General features: G+C 40.6%; 1 protein-coding gene and 1 long non-coding RNA gene across 2 annotated transcripts in view; one reads left to right on the top strand and one right to left on the bottom strand.

The window, feature by feature from the left end:
- Positions 1-14,573, bottom strand: part of prex2 (phosphatidylinositol-3,4,5-trisphosphate-dependent Rac exchange factor 2) — a 95,155-nt gene extending 80,582 nt beyond the window's left edge. The window contains exons 1-2 of the mRNA XM_044339479.1: positions 14,478-14,573; positions 14,106-14,358 (exon numbers count right to left, since the gene is read on the bottom strand). Of these exons, the coding sequence (XP_044195414.1) occupies positions 14,106-14,243 (138 nt within the window). The 5' untranslated portion in view covers positions 14,244-14,358; positions 14,478-14,573. The remainder of the gene's footprint in view (positions 1-14,105; positions 14,359-14,477) is intronic.
- LOC122972404 lies at positions 773-2,095 on the top strand. Its single transcript, XR_006399741.1, has 2 exons — positions 773-1,336; positions 1,646-2,095. It is a non-coding gene; the product is annotated as an uncharacterized LOC122972404 (long non-coding RNA).
- Positions 14,574-19,473: the final 4,900 nt, after the last annotated feature.

The following is a 19,473-nucleotide window of genomic DNA, read 5'->3' as shown; positions in this document are numbered from 1 at the left end:
GTGTGTTGGCAGCTCGGCACCCTAAGGCAAGCTCTCAAAACACCTCTGGATTCGTTGTCTGTGCACACTTGTGAGAAAATGAGAGAACGGCAGAGATAAAAAGAGAGAATGCAGACAGAATAACAAAAATGCAGAGGAGGGAAAGGAAAAAAGAGAGTCTTGTTTGGCCTTCTTAACACAACAACCCTATAGGGAGGATATGGTGCCTTTACCATACTTCCTGAGCAGAGGAACTGATTTCAAACCGGATTTCAACATTACAGGGTTAAATCTCCTGCACAGAGGCCTCACACACTCACACCTATGCATACACACTGAATTCCTGGCAAGTGAAAACCGAACTTCCCCCAAGAAGTACTGACCAGAGACAAACAGAGTCAGTCTCTGATGCTGAGCACACTGGGGGACATCCGAAAAGAGAGAAAAGCCTCTTTGTAGTGATTCTCTCCCACAAGCCAGGCCCCTGCTGTCTTCAGCAGGTCCTGGTGACACCTCCAGAAGTCATCCAGGGCTTCCTATCTAATTAGTCCTCTAGCTAGTTTTCCCCTAACTGCCCCATTTCTCTCCACCAGGAATGTATACAGGAAACAGACACTATAAATACAGCGGGGAATGTTAATATGTCCATCTTGGGAGTGGCTATTAAGGCTCATCCGCACAGCTGAATGCAGGGTCTCTGGTTTTAATTAACAACTAAGAACATAGGGCATCATTCACCAGTATCTTCCTAAGTTTTTTCTTAAATTTGTTCATGAGAAAGGTCCTTAGAAAAGTCAACTTTAGATACACGACGTGTTCTTACACTGCAGAATTGTTCGCACCTGTATTCTTATAATGATGAATCCCATTGTCTTTGTAAATTGAAAGCTCATGCCAGGTGATTGTAATTAGCATAGGTAAATGCCCCGTCAATCCCCATAAAAGGGCATGAGACTGCAAGGCCATGGGCATTCACAGAAATCACACACAGAAATTGAAAAGAAAAGTTGAAAGAAGTCAAGAAAGTCCATTTGAAAGAGGGTGGAGCACTGGACTCCAAATGTAAAAAAAAACCCTCAGTAGTTCTGAAGTGGAAGTATTGCTGCAAGAAGTGAACACCAAACGAGCTGTCATATTTAGTAGCATAAGTAGTAGATATAAAATAACAGAGAAAAAAGATGCATGGGATGCTATTACTTGTTTTGTGAACACTGTATCTGGAGAAGGGCACACAACTGATGAAATAAAAAACGGTTTGATCTCAAATCTGAGGCCAGACAAATATTGCCAGCTGAGCATTTGGACACAGACCTGGGTCCTGTGTCAGTGGTTTCATCTCCTATATCAGAATCAGAAGGTAAGCTAATTTTTCAGAATTAATACAATTTGACGGTATATTTGATCTAAAAGCTGTGGCTGTAAAACCACGGAACATGTGACACATTTAAACATCAGTGTGTCAACCCTAAAGGCAGGTGATACTATGTGAATATATATTGTGAATAAGTGTTCTCTTCTTCTTCGTGTCCATGTGTTTAAAAAGTGTTGTGCTTAGTTTGTATTCAAAATTTAAACATTTGCTTTTGCAGTATAGACCGAACATTGCCTAATCGAAACCCCCCAAAATAAAAGGTCATTACAGCGGTTTGATTTTTATAATTTACAGATGATCTGAGGCTGAACCTGGCTGCCAGTACCTTCCTGCAGCAGTATCTCCATGCATGCACCCAGGTCCCGTTCAACTGCCCCACATCTAATCTCAGATAGCCTCAACACTGGCCACAATCTCCAAGACACTTAAAGAAATTAATGCCAATTTTAAAAATATATATACATATATGCACTGAAACCTGTTTGTTTTTTAGTGGTGCGATTTTTTTTATTGAGATTAATTGTAAGCTATTGTAAAAATCAAATACATTTTAAAGCCTTTATTTACAAACAAGCAACTAATTGCTGTTGAAATTGGACAGCAAGTCTGATGTCCGGTCCCAGAAGTGGGTGAAGACGCACATCCTCTTATTGTTATGGTGGCTGAGAGGGAAGTGGTACACATTTCATGGTGATGTTGTGCAAGACGCATCATGTTTTTGCAAGAATAAAACACAATTTCTCAGCTGTTCTCTTTATACACGCCTTCTCTGGTTTGTAAAGCAGCTTGCCACCTGCTGTGTCCAAACACATCCAGCGTCTTTTTAGGATGCCAATGGTGCACTCGATGGTGGAGCGAGTACATGTGTGCTGCTGATTGAAGGACACCTCCTGGTGATATCCTCGATGTCCTAATGAAACAAGTCATTACAAGAATAGAAGCCCACTGTTGCTGGAATTTTACCCAAAGATGCATACCAATGAGCCATGCATCTCCAGCAGCTCCTTGTTCGAGGCGCATACCCACAGAACTCTTTTGTAAAATGTAGGAGCTGTGCGCACCTCCTTGGAAGCAGGGGACCACATTCAGAAGGTGGTTCGGGAGTCGCAGATGAGTTGTGCATTTATGGAGTGGCATTGCTCGTGGTTGAGATATGGAAACAGATCTGGAAAGGGTGCCTTAATGCGTATGTGCGTAGCTAAAAAGCCCAAGGTCGAGAGTACCTGCATGTGAGGTGGTACAGGGTTAGACCATCTGTTCTGGCTCCGCAGTGTTGGCTCCAAACTATTGCAAAGCTCCATGAGAACAGCTCTTGGTAACCTAAAGTATCCCAGGAGGTACACGTCTCTCTCTGCAAATAGATTTACATGATCCTGGAAGATGCGTTCCCTCCTCAGGGCACAATCTGCAACATTTTACAGCAGCAGTAAATATACCATTGTACGAGTAAGCCTAGGGTGCAGATATAGACCTACTTTAGGCCTATAAATAGCTTGATGAATCACTGAATATTAGATGGAATGGTTCCTAATTAACATAATTGATGTGAATTGAAGGGTTAGTGTGGTGTTTATTTTAAAACACCATAATGCTTTGTAAATTAATGGAAATAATTATTAAAAAATATTATAAATGATAAAAATATGATTGAAATTTCAATCTTATAAAATTATACAACTGTGGAATTGAAAAAAATGCAATGATCAATTATTTTGCACAAACATGTCAGCACTCAAATGTGCTCAAGTGTGCTCCTGAGTGTGCGTAGATTCTGTTCTTACGTAAGAACAAATCCCAAATAAGAAAACATTAGTGAATGTCAGAATCTTCATGAAAACTTTAAGGGGGTTTTAAGAAGAAAGTTCTTCTTGAGAAAAGTTGGTGAATATCGTGTGAGTTGTTGTTGTGAGTATTCATTTTACATGATCTTCTAGTGAACAAAAATCCATTTGTCTTAAGAACATTTGCCACTGTCATTTTAAATTTCGGGCAATCTGAGTGAGCAACAGAAGACTCCCAAAAATAAATAAAATACCGTAAATTAAGTGTCATTTTTCAAGACGGTAAAAGATTAATTGGAATACCATTTGGAAGTATATTATTGTAAGAAATGCCTGATTTGGGGAAAATCTAGCTTGACAAAGAAAAATTTACACCAACCTAGCAATGTGGTTAGAGGCAACCAACAATTCTGTCAAGGGTAAAGAAAAATTAGGTCTGTTGTTGAAGGCCTATACTCCAGGAGGGGAGTCAAGCATAAGCCTGTAAAGAAAAAATCTTCTCTTTGATGTTATTTCTGTCCTTTCACTGACCCTGGCACCCAAGGCGATTCATAAACAGCTGGAAAGAAGCAATTTATCTAATGAATATGTCTGTGTCCAATGTCCTGGTGAGCCACTTGCACGGCTGACACTGGAGAGAAATGAGCACATGAGCATAAAATGATGCTTGTGGTCATGCCCGTTTAACTGAATACCTGACAGGCAGGCTGGGGGTTTGTTCAATTTCACCCACCACAGTGCTATAAAATGGCAGGCATCTTCAGCAAATTAGGAAGATCTTTTGAAATGGGAAACTGGATATTAAACACTGAAACTAGCATCCAGTAGATGAGAGTTAGTCTTTAGAGACCAAGCTCGATCACTCTCCCGCCATGCTTCCCCAATCTCCATGTGCAGCCAAGCAAACCACCACCCACTGATAGCTGGCGATTCCCAACGGAGCCACACGCCAGCACACTGTATCGATCTGCATGATGACTTAGCAGAATCGTCAGCCTCCCAAGCATGACTGTCACATACCCAGATTGTTCACTTGATTAGCATTTCAGGCTTCCGAATCGTCCGCTGGAGTCCCCCGCCTCCCTCCTCACCTCACGCCATCCATCTCAGCAGGACTAGCAAGAAAAAGGGAAACCTGCAGTGTCAGCCTCTCTCACACATGAGAGAACCGGACATTGTCAATGGAGAATTGAACAACTACCCTGCCAGTTTCTCCCCCCACAACTCTCCCAAGCACAACTGTTGATGACATGCCCACCCGTCCAAACACCCCCTCCTGCCAGGGTTCTGCTCATCATGCCTTCTTTCTGTCTGTGAATGGACAGTGCAGGAGGCACCGTGCCAACATGGCTGCATCAGAGCAGTCTAGACCTTAATTATGATTTAGTCCACTTATTCTTCCAAATAAGCAAGGATGAAAACCACGGATTATTGTGCAATTACTCCTTTGATTGTAACTTTTTGTATATATGCAGTTTTTAGAGTACTTTATTAAGTCAGTAATTTCATTTTTGCTTCTCAGTTTTTACTGTAGTAATGTACTTTACAGAGGACATATGCTTTTTGTGATTTTTTGTTATTTCTATACTGAACAAGTTATGTTACTAATTCCAACTCATGCAGATTCTCTCTGGGAAGGAGGAATCTTGACTCAATTTGCTTAATCCCACCAAAGCCATAGGAAAGTTTGCAACATGCAAGCCGCAATTTGTAACATGAAATCATTTCCTCTAGCTTTGATTTGACACATTTCACTAATTAAAACACACTTGACACCCACACAGGAGAATGAGAAATTCTTGTAGGTAGGGGTGGGTGAAAAAAATTGATTCACATAAGAATCTCAATTCTTATCTCCTACGATACTGAATTGACTCACAAATGTCAAAAATCGATTTTCTGAATGTTAGTTAATAACGTGATATTGATGGAACAAAAAAGGCGGAACTCAACTACGAGGGCAGTGCAGCATCAGCGTGCACATGCTACCAGACAGGATTGAGCGTGCGCTTCTGCTGCATTTACACAACATCCAGCAATGCAGCAACTTTCAGCAGGGTTGTGCAGAGGTGTGAGTGTGTTTATTTGTACTTCAGAAAATAATGTTTTATTTATCTAATTCGCTGCTTTGCTCTCGCTAGCACCGCTCCCTCTCTTCATTCACTCTATAGCTTGTTCAACTATCAACCAACAAATCCTGTATAGTATGCCTTTAACTTTTTAAATTGAAAAGGCTGCATACCATTTATCTTAATTGCCAGTTATGCTTCATATTGTATTTCGACACAAGTGAATGGTTTGGCACACAGTATACTGGAGCAAGAGACTGAAAATAATGTCTGCTTTTCTATTCATTCAATCAAGAATCGGTTTTGAATCAAGGATCGATTCTGAATCGACACCAAGAATTGGAATTGAATCTCATTGTGAGATTCCTAAAGATTCACATCCCTACATGTAGGACTCACAAAATGCTAATAAATTTGTACCGATCATTTGCAAACTGTGACACTGTTAACATTCACCATCTGCTTGCAAGAATCACTTGCAAATTGCATCTGTGAAACAGACGCCCAGCTGGTTGACTATGCCAATGCTGCCTAACTTCATCACCACAGGAAAGAATGCAGTATATTTGTGTTACCTGGTGAGTAAATGACATTTTCACTACATAGCGACAACAAGGGGAAAATTTCATAACCCCAACATCTTTTCAACAGTTTAAACATTTTCAAAATTATATTATAAAATCCAGTCTTGCCTACAACACATATTATCTCAATGTTTTATCATGATATGGTAGAAAAACCCCACAAGCTTTCTCTGAGAAGGTCTGATTTAGAAAGCCAGACTAGACCTCATATTCATGGTCATTTTTCAATTATTAAGTTATCCCTTTATGAGTGAAACCAAAGTGACGGCACACATACCGTGACTTTAGACTAAAAAGTATGTGAAAGGCAGATTTAATGGTGGAAAGTAGTAGTATTCATATTCCTCAATAGATCCAGTCATTTATATTGAAGTGTGAGGGACAAATCGTTTCAGAGGCTGAAAAAAAAAACAGGAAGCAAGAAAGACAGACATACAAACATTTTAAAACGTCTGGTGGACAGAGACACTTCTTGTTTAAGTCTCAGAGCTTCTATAGCAAATCCCATTCAAGTGTTTAATTAAATAATTCAATGTGAAGTGGAATTTCCCATCATGTCTGGCTGGGTAGCTCTGGGTGTTTATGGATTCTGAGCCCAGAAATGCAGGAAGGACAGAGACATTAATGACATGGAAAGTGTGAGTTGAAACCACAAAGGGAACATGCAGATGTGTTTAGACATATTCTGAGGACACTTAAATCAAAAACAAGTGAATTAAACCAAATAAGATTTGAAAATGTAGAAGCAGTTGCACCATTTTATGATACCAAGCCACATTGTTGGTAATTATTTTTTTTACAGGCAATAGCCTTATAAACAACATACCAATATTTAAATTGTCTGTAAACATATTGTCATTTTTTCCAACGGTGTCTTCAATTATAGCAATGCTGAAGCAGGTTTAAGAGTGCAAACCAACGCTGCAGACATACTGATCTGAGCAAATGTGTGAGTGTGTGTGTATGTGTGTGTGTGTGTGTTCCCTGCAGCAGAGCATGCCAGCTTAAACACAGGGCCCCTTGTGATGATGACCCCTTCACACTGCATGAACGTCCTGACAAGTGTCTACCGGAGCCCTGCCACTCTTCGACTTGTCACACGTAGACACCATGTGACCGGGCAGCTGGCACTGGCCAAATCAATGACTGCCTTCTACTCTGGGCAGCTACACAGCACCACCTCTGCCTCCTGAGCTGAATCCACACTATGGATTCAGTGCAGGGGTCCTTGCAGCTCTATTGTCTATATGCAATGAAGCTACATGTTGCCAAGTGGGCATCTGTAGCACGACTCTGCTTTCCCTGGCCCAGTGGAGAGAGCGGGGGGAAGTGTATGAGTGTATGTGTGTGTGTATATGTGTGTGTGTGGTGTGTGTGTGTGGTGTGTGTGTGGTGTGTGTGTGTGTGTGTGTGTGTGTGTGTGTGTGTGTGTGTGTGTGTGTGTGTGTGTGTTGAAGCAGGAAACGTGCAGCACAATGTAAAGACGGGGAGGGCCAGGAAGGAAGGAAATCCTGCTTGAAAAATGGTCTCTGAGACAAAAGCTAAGGAACTCTCTCTGGTACAAGAACCTGCCACAAGGACTTGAAAGTTTTTTATACTGACAGAAAGACGGTGTAAAGAACTGCAATCAAACTTATCAATAAAGTTATTCTGTAGACTAGATGATGACATTGGAGGACACACAACACACACAGGCAGACCTGGAATTGGTTGAAATTTTTTGATATTTGTGCCATCTCTGAGTCTCGGTGCCAAGACCAAAGGAATACTTCTTTTAATACCTTGCTTTTATAATATATGACCATGTTTTTCTAAAAAAGAAGTACTTTCACATTTTGGGAATGCTTATTTACGTTCTTGCTTAGAGTTAGATGAGAAGATAGATACCACTCTTATATCCGTACAGTAAATATGAAGCTACATCCAACAGACGGTTAGCTTAGCTTAGCATTAAGTCCAAGGGTAATGAAATCCACACCTCTAAAGCTCACAAATACAAACATCATATTTTTGTTTAATAAATACAAAAGTGTGAAAAACAAAAAGTTGCGGTATTACGGGGTATTCCTTGGCTGGGGACAGTGACTCCACTGATATGTCTTGCAGCTTTACCCCGTGTCTAGACAACAAGCATGTCATACGCGTTTTTAACGCGCATGTCACACGCAACAGATTCGCTCTCATTTTAATCTGTGCAGTTTCGCATCTCACCCGCATCTTACAGGCGTAACAGCGACCTGAAGCATTCATTTACGCTTCAAGTCTATTTTCCTCCATTTTACGCGCGTTACTACAGTCGTGTATTGGGCTCTGAGCGCTTCCAACACACAGGTGATCTACGCCTAATACTGAACCTGAAAGCTTCCAGCAGCACTCGCTGCCGTTGCTGCTCTGCTGACGTGCTGTTTACGCTACGCTTGCTGTCTAGACACGGGGTTATAGTCTTGACAAGACTCCAGGAAGTCACTGTGTCTGGCCAAGAAATCGCTATCTTTCTGCTATGCTAACTGGTTAATGACTGTAGCTTCCTTTAAGACATGAGAGTGGAACTATTTCTTTAACAAACAAAGCCAGACTTCACTTGATGGTGAAATGGTGAAACAAAATCAGCATTACAGGAATTTAGCCAAAACAAAATAATTCAAAATTGGTCAAAATGTTTTAAATCAGGAACAACCTGATCAAAGAAGTAAATAAGATTGCAACTCTGCTTTCAGTACACATTTTTGGTCAATACCATAAAGGATTGAGGTGTGATACCAAGCCCTACAGACAGGAAGCTTACAAACAACCTTTTAAATCAAATTACTTTCACTGTCACGCCTCTCACTGAGGATCACAATATTCAGTCTAGCAACTAGTAATTCTTCAACTTGGCATAATGTAGGCGTCCATGTGACTGAATATTTCCCAATGGTAATCACATTTGCTACATTGAGGAAATTGCTAAATCTTTTTTTTTTTTTCATAAAGATAAATGAATAAAATATTGAAAGACATGCAAAACACAGCAGCTCCAAAGTAGCATTACACAATGAGAAGATAAAGGATTATCCCACTCAGTGTTTTAATTGATATGGGACTCAAGGTTGCCACAAAATCTCTGCAGGAAAAAGGCTCTGTTGTTGCCAAGCTAATCCTCACTATCATTCATCTTCAGGTTGGCTACAGATTTAACTATAGAGTACTAAACAGGTTGTCACACACAGTCATACAGTATATCGCACAATGCATCTATTGATCCTGTAAATACAACATTAAAAGGCACACAATAAACATCTATAGACACGCACAGAGAGAATGTATTAACACTTAAATGCAGACTGTGAAAAATCATAAGTAATTCAGAAGTTACAGTACTGTCCTTGCAAACACAGCATGAAATGCAAACCACTTGTGTAGAGGCAGTGTGAAATTAAAATGCAAGTGAGCCACTTCATCAGTTCAGGGGCCTCGCACTGGGGACAGACACAAGAGAGAAACTGTCTGTATTCTCAGGCAACAGAGACTGACCGAATCCAATTAAGAGTCAAGGAGAAAAACATCTCACCTCTCTCTGTGCTTCCAATTCTCTCTTCTGCGTTGCTCTCTCACAAACACACACATACACAGTACAGAGACAGTTGTGTCTATATATACTTTAAATAAGGCAGAATTAATCTCATCTAAAATAATGGATGGAACATATGCAGCCACCGCTCCCTCTGGGACACACTACAGTGAAAAACGAAAAAGAAAGACAGGAAGCAAGAGAGATTCAAGACGTATGAAAGGAGAGAGGGGATAAGAGACAGGTGTAGAAATGGGAACAGAATGACGCAGCAATCATCAACCTCAAATAAACAAAGTAATTAAGGAGTAAAGAAAAGAGTAATCGGGGCAGAAACAGCAGCCAGTTTAAAAACACAACTCTCTGTGGACTCTTTTATCATCAAATCTAGCCCATAATGGAGACAAACTAATATAAGCAACAGTAAATGGCCACTGGCAAGCTCTCAGCATTAAGTACTCAACCCCTAGACCACCCAATCCCACCACCAGCATCATGTGAGCACAGATGTTGAATATTTTATCTGATCGGCCACCTTAAAAAAGCTATTTAAATAGTTTAGAAGAATCTGTACAAGGAGTTATATCACATGCTGTCAGTCTCATTACAGTAATGTAAACAACTTTTGCTTTGGCCTCTCTGACCTGGCATCTCCTCCTACAAATCCAAACTGTTCTTTCTGGCTCATGATTTAGCTTTTTACTTTAATATTTCACTTAATATAATTTATCAAAAGCAAAATAATATAATAGATTTTTTCCACTTTTTATACCTAATCTGAACAAGTAGGTCACTCAGCTCTTTGCTCAATATACAATTTATCCAGACAACAGACAATTCTATTCAAATATAGACACCAGAAATGACTAACCTGCAAATCTAAACTGAAAATATTAATAAGATTCTCATAGCATGGACTTATCTCAAAATAATAACAAAAAAAATCTTGATTTCATCAAGAAACCTGCATGGCAAAACCATTTTTTTCAACATGAATACAACATGCCTCCATATATAGCCTGATACTGGCACACGATCTGTTAACACGTTTTTGTTTGTGCTTGCTTTTATCAAATCAGGAGCCACTGACCATCAGCATCTTATGTTCCTATTTCCATAGGGAGACAGGAGGGAGCTGGGTGTTGGCATGAAGTCTACAGATTAACAGACAGGAAAGGGATAGGAACAAGAGGTCACAACCTTTGGGGTCATCGGCTCCCACTCGTCATGCTCCCCGTAACCTGACCTCCTTCTGGACAGAACTGCCGCTAGTTGTATGTTGTATGCAAAAAGAAAACCTAAGCAGCTCTGGCAAACGTGACAGTCCTAGCCAAGATGTAAACAAACCCAAATCCCGAGAGAGAAAAAGAGAGAGAACTTCTATACACACACAGACACACACACACAAACACCTGGGTTTCTAAGAGCCAGTAAATGATCCTTCTTAGCGGCTGTTTTCTCCATTAGGCTTGATTTTGCAACTTCCTGCAGCCATTTTCACAGATTTAAAGTGACCATAGACATGTTTGTTGACCAACAACTTCTCTGCATAAAGGAAATATAACAAGGGTAAGCATATGCAGCTCTACAAAAATGTGAAACCTCAAATACAACATACAGTAATTCTGTAATTTCACCCTTGAGGAGCAATGGCTTTTTTGTTGTCTTAAAAGAAGAGGAATGAGGATCCGATGGCATTGGAATGTCTCAAATGACATTTATTTAATTTCAGTTTATTCAAGGGATTAAAACTGTTTTAAACATTACACTCAGTGGTTGCTTCATAGTTCAACAGGCTTTTGTTGGGGGAGAGGAAGGCAGCAGCTGAGGGACCACTTAATGCGCTGTAAAGCTCTTTGGAATATATTAAGTTAACTTGTGGCTCAGATCTCCCTCCAGAATCAAGACATGAAAGGTTTCCTTCATTGTCCCTTCTTCCATTCCCTCCTAAGTGCTTATCATGCAAGCAAATGTCTTTCAATGTCCCTCTATCAACTAAGAACAATGGCAAAGTCTTAGAAAAGTATTTCATTTGACACTGTGGCAAAAAAAAAAAGAACTGCAGAAATGCGAGGAGCTCATTAGAGGGGCTGTTTACATTAAGTCTGGATTTGTTCCTCTCATTGAGACATTTCTAAGAGTGACTGTCATTTTATTGGCTCCTAGCTGTCCAAGATAAACACTAGTGTCCACCGCCGCCCACTATCTCCAGCTATAATTGTTCATTATATAAGATAGGCTTGAGATATATCAGACAGCTTCCCTAGAGCCTCTCTCTCACAGTCAAGACTACTGTGGAAGCCATAAATTGAAGTTGGCATGAACCAAAGAGAGTCACGTTTAGACTTTCCAACACTGACACCTTCAAGATGTAATCTGTATATTTTCTCATGAGAAGCTAGGTGTTGCGACACAATAGGCTCAGACTGTCCTGGGACAAATTTCTCTAATCATCCTGCTTCTCTGTGATGTTTTCCACTACCTTAACGGTACAGTATGTGTGAGGTGTATTGTGTTTGGGTCCCACGGATTGGCGGCAACAGTCTCTGCTCTACAGTTCAACTTGGGCTACTGACCGGAGCCTCATTGTTCCCCAGCATTTCCTAACCTCGGAGGAATTCCTCCTCCAGGAAATATGGTTTACAAGAGAAGGCACCAAGCCCAGCCTCTCCAACCCCCCTTCCTCCCCACCTACCCCTTCACCCTCCTGGCAATATCTACTGCATGATCCGTTCAACCCTTTTCCCTTTCACCCCTCTAGCAATATCCCGTCTGTGCCTCTCCCTGCTGTTTCTCGGAGTCCCCTGGATTATCCCACCAGGGAGTCGCGCAGAAAGAGGGCGGGTTGTCCTCCGTTCTGACCTCTAGGCAGACAGAAACTTCTGTGGCAGTAGAGGAAGCAGGGGAGGAAAATGTGTGTGTTTGTGTGTGATCAGATGAAAGTCTCCAATATGACCCTTCTCCCCAGTAGGGCTGCCTTTGATCATCCTTGAGTATCTTCCACAACGCTCCCCAGGACCTCCCAGATGATAAGACAGTAGATAATAGTCACTCTTCATCTTACTCTCTCACTTTCTAGCTTTCTCACCATCAACATCGTCTAGCTTGTTCTGCTGTAAACCAACAATGCACTGTCAGATCTCAATCTGATGCATCTGTCACGGCATTCGCAGCCAGAACAGAGTTGCCTTGTAAGGATCAGTCACTTCTGAAATGAATTCCTGTTGCAGAACAACAGGGGAGATAAAAAGGGAGGGGGGGGGGGTGCATTCCCCAAACCCCTACCAGGACAGAGGACACATTCCCTCATGTACTTGCCTCCTCCATTCCTCTAGTGATGCCACTTCTAAGAAAGGCCATGCACAGTCTGGCCAGATAGAGCTCGATCCCCTCCCTAGTCCCTCTGTCCTCCATTGGAAACATCTGGGCAGTGGGAGGGGGTCGGGCGTACACATTCATACATGTGGTCTGGGAAATAGCGCTCTTAATGACACACAACACGGTGCCCCCTCGACCTCACTTCCCTGCACAGTTCCCATCACGCTCAGGAGCTTAAATTGCTGAGAAAATACAGTGGAAACCATCCAAATCCACATTTTTTACAGTGGAACACGAGATAAAACGATCACATCACATTGGTGTGTTTACTGCAAGGATTTTCACTTTTAACATTCACAACAGCAACAGCTGTCTCGGTCAAATAAAGCAGTTTAAATACTTGATTACCAGCTGTTAAACAATGACAAATTTTCACAGCTTTGATGCTTAAACAGAGTTACCCCTCCTTCTTCTTGTCTTTGAGGTTAGGTGTTTTTTTTTATGTAATGTCATTAAGTGACAGTTGCTTCGTTACAGCAACCGAGTGTCACACTTTGAGATGTGTTGCCAGCTGACTACCAGCTCCAGTGATTTTCGTTTTTCAGTCCACCTGTGCTGTCCTTGGCACTACTCCACCCTTCTGGGTTTGATAAGAAGTTGGCAAAGAGAGCAAACTCAACTCACACTCACATTTTCTATGCCGTGTGGGAAGAAGCGTAATAACACGGATGGAATAGTAATGATGTAGAAATTACGAGCCTGTCTGTGTGACAAAGACACAGTCAGTTGACAGATGGGTGCCACTGAAGAAGTTTCACTGATAGATTTCAGTTTATTCTCTCCTTAAATTTAAAGGTGTCTAATGAATGTAGAGGTGTCTTCAATAACCTGGACTGATACACTTTAACTTCAAGGTGTACATCATAGTAAGCACTTCCTAAATGATGTAAGGATATTAAAAACTTGGTTTAACAGCATCTTAATCACCATATCACTACTCCGTAAGAAAAAATGATGTGTTTATGATTAGTTCTCACCAGACAAACCACTATGATCCTTTAATAGCCTAATAAGCAGAATGAGAAGAGGATTAAACATGACACTGGCTTTGCAGGAACTAAAGCTGTGCCTCTTTGTGACTGCTTTTCCAATTTCACACTTGCAATCTGAAAAGTTAATATCCCTATCAAAGGGATGAGCTCGGATAATATTACAGGTAACACTCTCAAAAGTCGATTATCATCCCGCTCACACCAGGGGAAGTAGTTCACACAGGTTATTAACATGTAACACTCAGTGGACGAGTTCTTGCTGTGGAGCCTGATGCACCATGCATACTAAACAGGCTGCTGGCTGTTTTTGTTTGTTTGTGCGCTTTGGGGCTTCATCCCTTTAAGTTATATGTGCACTTATATGAGATGTCTCTGTTTTAAAATTGTTGTCGAAACTCACCGAGAGAAACTCTAGCGTCCCCACATAATCCCGTTCAGTCTTCAGAAGTTCATTTAGGACGCACACACGTAACCGGAGCTGTTTCTCCATGTCCTTCACGCTTTCAGCTCTGTGCTCACTTCTGCTCTCCTCAGTCATTGTGTGTAAATAAATGCAAATCTTATTTCCTTTTGCGGTTGAGAGTTTCACGTCACATAACGGAGTTCAGTTGCGAAAGTGTAAAGTTTGCAGCATGCTTAGAAGTGAAGGTTCCCTGCAGAAGAAAAAAAAGAGTCCGAGAAAAGTAAGGAAAAAAGCGAAATGTTGAATGAAAACGCATGAAAAGTAAGCTAAAAAAAAATGAAATAAAAAAATCAAACAAAGTTACTCAACAATGTGAGACAGCTTCACACAGAGCGTGACTGAGGGCTGTACAACAACTGGAAACCAGTTACAAAGTTGAGTCCATGTGACTCCCAGAATCTTCATCCTGATCCTGATCCTGCCTCCCTGCAGCCTTTAATGCAGAGATGGACCAGTGTCAAGTCAGGCACAATTAATGCTGTGACTTCCGCCTGCAGTTTCCAAAATAAACTCGCATCAACAAGTTATGAGAGACCACCAACTCACGGGTTTCACCTAATAGTTCCTATGGTCTCACAAATGACCTTTAAATCAGTCGAAACTGACACTTAAAACTCTTGCAGGAATTTTTCTCAACACTGGGTGAATTTATGCTCCTGAATATGCAAAATAATGCTAATTTATGACACTTCAATGTTTTCATTTCAAAGGAATAATCACTTTGCTTCTGGGACAAGAAAACTTTATATCCTACAAATAGACTTAATACATAATATAGCATGAATAATAATATTGGTATAATATTACTTGGTATAAAATTAGGCAACAATTTGTTTACTAACTATGAAGTACAAACAGTATATTGTAAATTGGAGATAAACAAAAGAGAGTAATATATTTCCACACAATTTCACTCTTCTGAAAATGACGAAGGGAAATAATGAAGGGAAATAAAAGCATTTCTCTTTTGTTCAAGACCCACTGAGACCCTGTCAAGGCTTTCTGCTCGGACCAAGGTGAAGCCTTCTCACTGCAAAAGTTACCCATGCAGGAGAATTATGTTGCATTACATTAATTATGTCTCCCTTTATCTTTCCTTGTAATAAAGCACAGGAGTTGCTTACTGAAGTAATGAATTCCAGTCATAAAACCTTGGCTTACATCATTAAGTTGCAAATGAGCTTATCACTAATGTGTGTGAGTTAATAAGGAATTTACTTGCATACGTTACAGCACCATCAGTTCTTTAGACTGTTGTTATTTTTGGTGGCACAAGAAGAAAGACAGAGCTGTTAAAGAGCAGGTTCATGGGTGAAAATACAAAAAAACAGGATACATATTTGGTTACACAGGTTACATCTGTGCCTGCCATCATTTTCAAGAGAAAAAGAGCTAACTAATGATAATATTGTGAGCCTGATTTATAGTATATGTGAGTAAATGTGACTGTTTTCATAATATGTCTCTGTTTATATGTAAATTCATATGCATAAATGTATTTGAATAATAAATGTATATTATTTTCTATTTGACTTAGTTCTGTGATTACTTCTTATTTATCATTAGATTTATCAACATTTTTAATGTATGTTGTTTTCCTGCTTTTGGGACAGCGGCTGGTACCCATTCATGCAAATAAAGCTTAATAGATTCAAGACTGAAGATCATTTTTCATCCTTCTTGAGTGCACTTGTGCAAAGAAGAACAGAACAGCATTTACTCTGATACTAAAGTGCAGGCAGCATAATAAAATCTATAAAAGTGTAAAAGAAAAACACAATTAAAAACACAGATGGATTTGAATTGCTTGAGGCATAAAGTTCTTCTCCTCTCATTATGTCCACCACTTTCAACAGAATGTCCCTTTGCTTTAGTTTCCTCACTGATTGAGCTTGAATGCAGATTCAAAAACTCCTTCACTATGAAATAAAGTGAGACACAGATAGCAGGATAAATGTGTGAGTTATGATGCAGTCTGTGTGAAACTCCTAAGGAGAGGGTCAGCATCCTGGGAGCATCAATGACCATGTGACCTTCCTCTCTTCATAATTTGATAAGAGAGGGTTGCTTTTGAAACACATTCAACCTTGTTTTCCTCTACACTGTGGCAATGACACATATCTGTGCAAAATGAGTGTAACCGGCACAGTTTCCAGGAGGTGTGACACAAGAAAATTTCTTGCAGAAGTACTCTTGTTACAAATGTGTCCTTTCTGTAGTCTGAGTGCCTCACTGTGTTTTTTTTTTTCTTTTTCTAGGTTTGATTCAAGATGTTTCTCTAAATTAAGCAAGCAGATGCTCTTGCGCCACAGCTCATCTTAACAAGCTGGAAATATATGAATCCTGTTTTGTTTCAGTCCTACTTCCACCTCTCATTCTGCAGTAAATTCTTGCTTGGAGTTTGGGCACCGTTTCTCTTGTGAAAACTGTAGAAAAACTAAAAGAATATGCAAACAGTGGCAAACAATCAGATTGTGTTGAATTAGGACAGAATTTCCCATCACTGGGAGGTGACAATTTTGTGCAACATCCCCTGCATGCCGTCTTCTAACAAGGACATCTGAGAGGAATGTTAAGTATATTGAATTTGACACAGTCAGAGTCATTTTGCGCCTGGGTAAAAAATAAAGCACAATCAACACTTAAACCAGCTTTAATTTCACCAGCTTAAAAGTCTTTTGAGGGAGCCATTTGCAGCCCACAATTACAATTAAAGGATAACCATCTCAACACGCTGGGATTGAATTAACTCCATTCTGCAGCACTTTGTTCCATTACATTTTTATGTATCTCTCTCTGTGTATTCTGAAGCGTGGTCTGTGGAGTATATACGCCAAAAGAGAAAATGAATTTAACCGATAACTGCTCCAACTCATCAGCACCAGAGGGAGTCTTTATTTTATGGAGCTGTTTTATGTCTCAATTACAGGTTAGTGTCAGTTTTGTGAGGTGAGACGAGGACATGCATGGTTCTTAAACTTGAATAAATCTTGACATGTACTATACTCTGGTGGTCATATTTGGCACTGCATGCATTTGGAGGTGTTTTCTGATGATGAGGGGATGTGATGTACTGTTTCTTTGCTGCCACCAGAGAGCACTGTTGTTTTTGACTAAAATACTAATCCTACTATGACTCAAAAAAGGTTTTCCATCAGACTGAACAGGCCTGGATCCCAGACTGACAGAAGATGTACTAAATGTGGGTCCAAGTCTGAAAAAAAAAAAGCAGAGAAGCCTTGACAACATTTGCGGTAGACCAACTTAATTATGGTTTTATATTAACCATTCCAATGCAGGTAAATTTCCAGAGCTGCTGATTTTATTGCCCATGACTTTAGTCTGTGGAATTAGCTTCTATTATTTGTGGTTTCGTGCTGCCGGTGCCTTGCTGAGTGCTGCCAGGAAATGTTCTGATCCTCACATTGGAAAACGAGTGTCAGGCTGATATGACCTGTTTTTTTTCTGATTATTTGCACTTAATTTCAAACATGAGAGGCGATAACAGTGTTAATTTACACTGATATCGACATGTAAGGCTGTATTTCCACCCATTTGCCTCTCAGGGTTTAAGCGTATGGCAGCCAAAACCAACATTCCTCCACATATCTGCAGTAGTAGTCTGTCAAAAGTTATTGCTTTTTGTTCAGATTTTTCTCTCCATTCAGATGCAGGAAAGTCTAATACGGTACATTACCCATGTCTTGATATGAAATAAAAACCTTTTTGTGGCAGATTTTAAATGCCTGTACAACCGCTACATGTAACACTTAGGAAAGGAAACCAAGATATTTGCCACAGAAAGACAGAAATAAAGCCTTGAGTGAACAAAAGTGTATCACAAAATACCAAACCAATACCAATACCAAACTTCTTCTTCAGAACAGGGCAGAAGATAATCTCTTTATCTCATTATATCTCTCTAGAAAATCAGTTGAACTCATCATAATTGAATTGAAGTAAACCCATAAATTCAAATTATATTATTGATCCAGACTCCATATTACACCTTCAGTATTAAACAGGCCTCTCCAGTGTGCAGTCAATGTAAGTTACACACTATCTTAAGTGTTGTACTGTAATTCAATCTTTATCTTTGTTTGACCTGTTCATAACACACAGACATATGCAACTGGTGACCATGGGTCAGAGGTAAACATAGCTTAATTTAAAGGAATCACAATCCAAAAAGGTAGGAAACCATTTGCATATAATATAAGCCAGGTAATTCTTAACATTCATAACAGGCTGTACTTTTGCATGCTGAGTAATTTTACCAGAGCTTATTAATGACTCTCCTGTTCTCTAACCACTATGCTCTGCTATGAAGTTCCCTGTTATGCATTTTGCCTCTAAATGATTTCTGTTACTGTAAACCAGTCTTTGTGCTTTGTAATCAAACAGATGGAAGCCTGTGGGATGCAGATGTCTGAGAAAAGCATGTTTCATTTAAGTATTTGTCTCACAATGATGGATGATTGCGGAATTGCAGAGTGGTTGATGTGCAAGCTGGAGATCATGAATTAGAAGTAAGTCCTTTTCACTGAGATAATCTTCCCCTAAATTCTCCATTCATGGTGAGAGTGACACATTTTTTCTGGCTGCCAAATGGCCCATTTTGTGCTGCCTCCCAGACTGTGCACCATCTTTGACCCCCGCCAACCTCTTTCTTTCACTTCTTGCCTCACGGTTGAAAGGTCATAGATGTGCACTCACAGTCCTGCTCGGGGTCAGTTGGGATCTCTCAGATCCTGCAGAGGCCCTGGAACATCACAAAGAGCTGCAGTTAGCCCCACAGTTTGACCAGAACCCCCCCTCCTCCCTGTCCCCCCTCATCACCACCACAACCAGTGCAAGCCCTGCTGTCAGACTGCACACTTATCAAAGAGCTCATTCACACCCCTCCACACAGTTTGAGACGGAGAGGAAAATGGTGATTTACTGGACCTCTGTGCCCATTCTTAGATTGTACAGCATTAGCCCTGGCTCTAAGAGAGATGCTTGGTTCTTCACCTTCCCGCAGACCACGTCCCAAAGCAGTGCCACACGCCCAGGTCTGCCTTCCTGTGTGTTAAAAACAACACCATGACCACCACACTGACTCCCAGAGCCCTCAACCTACGTCTCTGTGTCCAACATGTCACGCTTAAATGGCCAGCCAGTGTAGCAGCCTTTTACATGCAAGCGTTTTCACTCTCCCCACAAATCCCTGAACATGATATAGATGGAACGCAAAGCAAGCATTTTATGAATATGCTTCTGTGTGCAGCTGTCGCTGTGCTCAAAAACACTTCAGTTTCTAGGT

The sequence above is a fragment of the Thunnus albacares genome, chromosome 21 (assembly GCF_914725855.1).
Source record: "Thunnus albacares chromosome 21, fThuAlb1.1, whole genome shotgun sequence".
Taxonomy (NCBI): Eukaryota; Metazoa; Chordata; class Actinopteri; order Scombriformes; family Scombridae; genus Thunnus; species Thunnus albacares.
This window is presented reverse-complemented; position numbering and strand designations above follow the sequence as displayed.